General features: G+C 38.0%; 1 protein-coding gene across 3 annotated transcripts in view; it reads right to left on the bottom strand.

Moving 5' to 3' along the window:
- Positions 1 to 1,203: 1,203 nt before the first annotated feature.
- The window catches only part of PLA2G12B (phospholipase A2 group XIIB), a 31,710-nt gene continuing 26,068 nt past the window's right edge, over positions 1,204 to 6,845 (bottom strand). The window contains exon 4 of one of the 3 annotated variants that reach the window (XM_077778639.1): positions 1,204 to 1,650. In XM_077778639.1, the coding sequence (XP_077634765.1) occupies positions 1,529 to 1,650 (122 nt within the window). In that variant the 3' untranslated portion in view covers positions 1,204 to 1,528. The remainder of the gene's footprint in view (positions 1,651 to 6,845) is intronic. The other 2 variants (XM_077778637.1, XM_077778638.1) reach the window with 2 other exon arrangements.

The following is a 6,845-nucleotide window of genomic DNA, read 5'->3' as shown; positions in this document are numbered from 1 at the left end:
AATATTAAAAAATGTGTTGACATGCATTTAAGTGGTTCAATGACTGAACTGTAGACAAAATTAAAATTTGGTGCCATATGTCCCATTATTTGGATTCTTTGCCCTCAGACTATTACGGCAAAAAAAAAAAAAAAGGTGTAAAATTACACCATGCTCTATTTTGTAGGTAGGTGCTTAATACATTTTATTGAAGCAAATATTATAAATCACAGAGATAAATTTTGTATGCAGTGAAATCCAATTGCCTAATATGCAAATTATGTTTATGGCTTTACATAAGATCAGGAAACAGTTTTTCTTCTTTTTCTTTTTTGAAATGGCTCTAATCAACAATTCTTAATGGAACCAGTAAAATTAAAAAGAAGCAAAAGAACAGAATGACCTAGATTAGGAATTGGCCAACTTTTGCTGTCAAGAGCCAAATGGTAAACATTTCAGGCTTTCTGGCTATACAGTCATCACAACTATTCAGCTCTGAGCTTGTAGCACAGGAGTGGCCATAAACAAATGAGAACGTGGTTGTGTTCCAATAAAACTACTCAGAAGCGGTGTTAGACCTGATTTGGCCCATGAGTTTCATTTGCTGATCCCCGACCTTAGCGGACCTCAGCCCTCCCAGTGCATCAGGATCAGGTGGGGAGCATTCATAAAACATAGGGAGATACCACCCCCAGAGAGTTTTTGCTTCTTAATGCTCCTTTCGTGATTCTAATCTGCAGTCAGTATTGAGAATCAGAGTTTAGGGACTGACCATTTGTGTCCCCTCAGATTTCAGGGACTTCTCCTAGCTATCTTCAGTGGCAATTTTACTAAGTGCTTCTCAGATCTTAACATGACACTAATACCACTTAGTAACTGGGAATATCAACAGGAATAATTCGCTGAAGGAAAAAACGGAACCTCAGAGACCTAACTCCATCCGACCTCCATCTCCACTAGTGTTCACCAAGTAAGTCTCTGACCTTGACCCCCTGTTCTTCTCTCTCCAGCACCAGTGGAAATGACTGCTATCATCAGTGGAACTTACCAGGTTGGGCTCTGTTCTCTTCTAAGTGAAATGGAAGCACATTGGTGATAATGGAATTCATTCATCTCTTTTCATATTTTCTAAAAAGAATATTAAATGTGAGATGCTTACTGGCAACTGAAACATGAATCAGAGGAAAGTCTTTGCCTCCCAAATGGTTGGATGCTGCAAAATTTCACTTACGAATATAATTACCAAGTCTGAGAATCCCAATATTTTAGTCTTTATTTTAGTCTTTAAACTAAGAACTGAATTGCCAGGCAAATATGTCTTGGTTGGGGAGACCATTGGTAAAGTGAAGAAGAGTCTTCAAATCACTCCATGTCTTTTTTGCAGTTCTCCCAAAGGATGGGATTCACTTTTCAACTGTAGAACAATGTTTCCTTTCTCTTGCTTTGTGTTATCCAAACTTTTGGAAGCAAGGATGAGACACATCTGCCACACCATCTCTGAGACTGACAGCTGTGGCGTCACTCAGAACCAGAATGGGATACCTCTTTCTCATAACTCTTCTTTCTCCTCTTCTGCACAGATGCAGGCTGCCCTTTGGCTATTCATAAAAGGTCGGCAGCCCAAGGTCCATACGGTATTGAACACAGTATCAGCCAGAGAATCACAGGCTACTTGAAAAAGATGAAGAAGAAAAAAGAAAAGAAAAGAAAAAAATGAAGAGAAACAAAAAGTTAATATATAAGACTACCCCAAGTAGTTTGAGTAATTTTAAAAACCAGTGTAATTCCAAGGATGACATGATACCCAGAGGAAAACAAAAGCAGTAATCCAAATACATAATTAAAAAGAAAGAATATACATTTAAGAGAAATTTCATAAGCTTCCATCCAATCTAGTTAAGCAGAATATACTTTGAGGTGCCCTTCTTTTATGGACTTCTAGGTCAAAATCATGGTTAGCAATCAGAATCTCCCATATCACTATGCACACTCCCTGGAAAATCTACTATTTTTGCAGAAAACTCCTTCAGGTAACTCTACTATGTTTCTCATAGTTTTCTATGTTCAAATATGGGATAAATAACAATTCACTCATTGATAAAACATGTGTGTTGGTCAGCCATTCTCTTAGGCATCAGGGATGCAATGACCAAAGAGAGCCCAACTCAAGTACTCACAGTTTGGACAAAGAGGTGGACAGGATGAACAGGTAAACTAATGGTTACACTATACTATGATGGAAGTAATATCATGGTGGCATGAGGACCCACAAAAAAAGTCTATCCCTTTGGGGGTAAAGATTATTATGAAAGGAATCTCAGAACACCTTCCATTAGAATTCTGATAAGGATTGTATTGAATCTGTAGATTGTTTTGGGAAGTATGGCCATTTTCAATGCACAGGTCTTTCCCCTCCTTGGTCAAATTGATTCCTAGGTACTTTATTCTTTATGATACAATTATAAATGATAATTTTTCTTAAATTCTCTTTTTGATATTTCTTCATTAGTATATAGAAATGAAATTTATTTTTGCATATTGACTTTGTATCCTGTGACTTTACTGAATTTATTAGTTCTTTTTTTTTCTTAAATAGTTTATTGTCAAGTTGGTTTCCATATAACACCCAGTGCTCATCCCAACAAGTGCCCTCCTCCGTGCCCCTCACTCCCCTTCCCCTTTCCCCTACCCCCAGCAGCCCTCAGTTTGTTCACAGCATTCAAGAGTCTCTCATGGTTTGCCTCCCTCCCTCTCCCCAACTATTTTTCTTCTTCTCCCTCATGGTTCTCCATTAAGTTCCTCCTAATACACCTATACATGCAAACATATGGTATCTGTCCTTCTCTGACTTATTTCGTTCAGCATAACACCCTCAAGTTCCATCCATGTTGCTGCAAATGGCATGATTTCATTCTTTCTCAATGCCATGTAGTATTCCATTGTATAGATAAACCACATCTTCTTGATCCATTCGTCTGTTGATGGACACTTAGGCTCTTTCCATGTTTTGGCTATTGTTGAGAGTGCTTCTATGAAAAATGGGGAACCTGTGCACCTGTGCCCCTTGGGTATCCCTTGGGTAAATTCCTAGCAGTGCTATTGCTGGGTCATAGGGGAGTTCTATTGTTAATTTTTTGAGGAACCTCCACACTGTTTTCCAGAGGGGCTGCACCAGTTTACATTCCCACCAACAGTGTAGGAGGGAACTCGTTTCTCCACAGCCTCACCAGCATCTATAGTCTCCTGATTTGTTCCTTTTAGCCACTCTGAGCGGCATGAGGTGGTATCTCAGTGTGGTTTTGATCTGCATTTCCCTGATAATGGGGGACACTAAGCATCGTTACATGTGTCTGTTGGCCATCTGGATGTCTTCTTTGGAGAAGTGTCTGTTCATGTCTTCTGCCCATTTCTTCACTAGATTATTTGTCTTTCAGGTATGGAGCTTGGTTAGTTCCTTATAGATTTTGGATACTAGCCCTTTATCTGATATGTCATTTGCAACTATCTTTTCCCATTCCATTGGTTGCCTATTAGTTTTATTGATTGTTTCTCTTGCCATGCAGAAGCTTTTTATCTTGATGAGGTCCCAGTAGTTCATTTTTGTTCTTTGATACCCTTGCCTTTTGGGATGTGTCAAGTAAGAAATTATATCCTTGTCATGTTCCTGATTTCAGGGGGAAAGCTCTCAGTTTTTCCTCATTGATGATGATGTTAGCTGAGGGCTTCTCATAGATGGCTTTTATGATGTTTAAGTAAGTTCCTTCTATCCCAACTTTCTCTAGGGTCTTTATTAAGAAGGGATGCTGTATCTTGTCAAATGCTTTTTGTACATCTATCGACAGGATCATATGGTTTTTATCTTTTCTTTTGTTAATGTGATGTATCACATTGATTGATTTGTGAATATTGAACCAGCCCTGTAACCCAGGAATGAATCCACTTGATCATGGTGGATAATTCTTTTTATGTGCTGTTGGATTCGATTTGCAAGTATCTTGTTGATTTTTGCATTAGTATTCATCAAGGATATTGGCCTGTAGTCTCTTTTTTTGTTGGGTCTCTGTCTGGCTTGGGAATCAAAGTGATGCTGGCTTCATAGAATGAGTTCAGAAATTTTCCTTCCATTTATATTTTTTTTGAATAGCTTGAGAAGAATGGGTATTAACTCTGTGTTAAATGTCTGGTAGAATTCCCCATGGAAGCCATCTGGCCCACGGCTCTTATTTGTTCAGAGATTTTTGATAACTGATTCAATTTCTTCACTAGTTTTGGATCTGTTCAGATTTTCTATCTCTTCCCATCTAAATTTTGGTAGTGAGTGTGTGTTTAGGAATTTGTACATTTCTTCTAAGTTGTCCAATTTGTTGGCATATAATTTTTCACAGTATTCCCTGCTAATTGCTTGTGTTTCAGAGGGATCTGTTGTAATAAGTCCATTTTCATTCATTATTTTGTCTGTTTGGGTTCTCTCCCTTTTCTTTTTGAGAGGCTTGTCTAGAGGTTTGTCAGTTTTGTTTATTTTTTTAAAAAAACACCTCTTGGTTTCATTGATCTGTTCAACTGTTTTTTTGGATTCTGTATTGTTTATTTCTGCCCTGATTTTTATTCTTTCTCTTCTCCTTTGGGGTTTGGGGTGCTCTTGTTGCTCTCCTTCTAGTTCCTTTAGGTGCACTGTTAGATTTTGTACTTGCGCTTTTTCTAATTTCTTGAAATAGCCAGGAGTGCAATGTACTTTCCTCTTAGCTGCCTCTTAACTGCCTTTGCCACATCCCATAGAGTTTGAATTGTTATATTTTCATTTTCATTTGTTTCCATGTATTTTGAAATTTTTCTCTAATTGCTTGATTGGCCCATTCTGTCTTTAGTAGGGTATTTTTTAACCTCCATATTTTTGGAGGTTTTCCAGACTTCATCCTGTGGTTCATTTCAAGTTTCATAGCATTGTGATCTGAAGGCATGCATGGTATGATCTCAATTCTTTTATATTTATTGAGGGCTGCTTTATGACCCAGTATGTGATGTATCTTGGGGAATGTGCCATGCACACTTGAGAAGAAAGTGAATTCCATGGCCTCAGGATGTAGAGTTCTAAATATATCTGTCAAATCCATCTGGTCCAATGTGTCATTTAAATCTATTGTTTCTTTAGTGATTTTCTGTCTAGTTGACCTATCCATTGCTGTAAGTGGAGTATTAAAGTCCCCTGCTATTAGCACATTCTTATCCATAAGATTGTTTCTGTTTGTAAGTAATTGTTTTATGTATTCGGGTGCTTCCGTATTCAGTGCGTAGACATTTATAATTGCTGGCTCTTCTGATGGATAGACCCTGTAATTATTCTATAATGCTGTTCTTCATCCCTTGTTACTGCCTTTACTTTAAGGTCCAGTTTGTCTGATGTAAGTATAGCTACTGCAGCTTTCTTTTGATTTCCAGTAGCATGATATATATTTCTCCATCCCCTCACTTTCAATCTGAAAGTGTCCTCAGTTCTAAAATGAGACTCTTGTAGACAGCAAATAGATGCATTTTGGTTTTTTTATCCATTCTGCTACCCTATGGCTTTTGATTGGAGTGTTTAGTCCATTTACATTCAGTGTTATTATTGAAAAATATGGGTTTAGAGTCATTGTGTTCTTTGTAGGATTCATGCTTGTGATGGTGTCTCTGGTACCTTGTGTTCCTTGCAACATTTCCCTCATAGAGTCCCCCTCAGGATTTCTTGTAGGGCTGGTTTAGTGGTGACTAATTCTTTCAATTTTTGTTTATTGGGGAAGACTTTTATCTCTCCTTTTCTTCTGAATGACAGGCTTGCTGGATAGAGGATTCTTGGCTGCATAATTTTTCTGTTCATCACATTGAAGATTTCCTGCCATTCTTTTCTGGCCTGCAAAGTTTCAGTAGACAGGTCTGTAACTAACCTGATAGGTTTCCCTTTGTATGTTAGGGCCCTTTTATCCTAACATACATGAAAGCATGTATTTCATGCTTTCATACATGCTTTCATGTATGTTAGGATAAAACATGCTTTCATGTATGTTAGGATAAAAGCATATGAGAATGCTTTCAGAATTCTCTCTTTGTCCTTATATTTTGCCAGTTTCACTATGATATGTCATTCAGAAGATCGATTCAAGTTACGTCTGAGGGGAGTTCTCTGTGCCTCTTGGATTTCAATGTCTGTTTCCCTCCCCAGATTGGGGAAGTTCTCTGCTATAATTTGTTCAAGGACTCCTACAGCACCTTTTCCTCTTTCTTCTTCTTCTGAAATTCCTGTGATACGGATAGTGTTCCATTTGATTGTATCACTCAGCTCTCGAACTCTCCTTTTGTGTTTATCTCTCTTTTTCTTGGCTTACTCTTTTTCTATAATTGTGTCTTCTAATTCACCTATTCTCCTTTCTGTCTCTTCAGTCCATGCATTGGACACCTCCATTTTATTATGCATCTCATTTATACCATTTTTTAATTCATCACACCTATTTTTAAGCTCTATAGTCTTTGTAGCAATAGTTTCTCTGATGTCTTCCCTGTCTTTTTCAAGCCTAGTGATTAATTTTATGACTATTATTCTAAATTTTTGTTCAGTTATTTGCTTATCGAGCTGGAGAGCAGAGGAGTAGTTTGTCCTGGCGTCGCCTGGGACCAGGCATCCAGATCAAAGTCAGGTTATAAGGTTGTTTTCTCAGTGGACTCTGTCTCCTTTTCCTCCCAAACTCCTGTAATCTGTAAGGGTTCCTATGGCTTCAGGCCTTCTCCATTTGAGAGATGGGGGCAAATGAAATTTATGGAGCTTCATACTTCTTCACCATCTTGCCTCCTCTGAATTTATTAGTTCTAATAAGGTTTGTGTGTGTGTGTGTGTG

The sequence above is a fragment of the Crocuta crocuta genome, unplaced genomic scaffold (assembly GCF_008692635.1).
Source record: "Crocuta crocuta isolate KB4526 unplaced genomic scaffold, BGI_CrCroc_1.0 scaffold167, whole genome shotgun sequence".
In the NCBI taxonomy this organism is placed as follows: domain Eukaryota; kingdom Metazoa; phylum Chordata; class Mammalia; order Carnivora; family Hyaenidae; genus Crocuta; species Crocuta crocuta.
The sequence above is the reverse complement of the archived record's forward strand: the minus strand, read 5'-3'. Positions and strand labels throughout refer to the sequence as shown.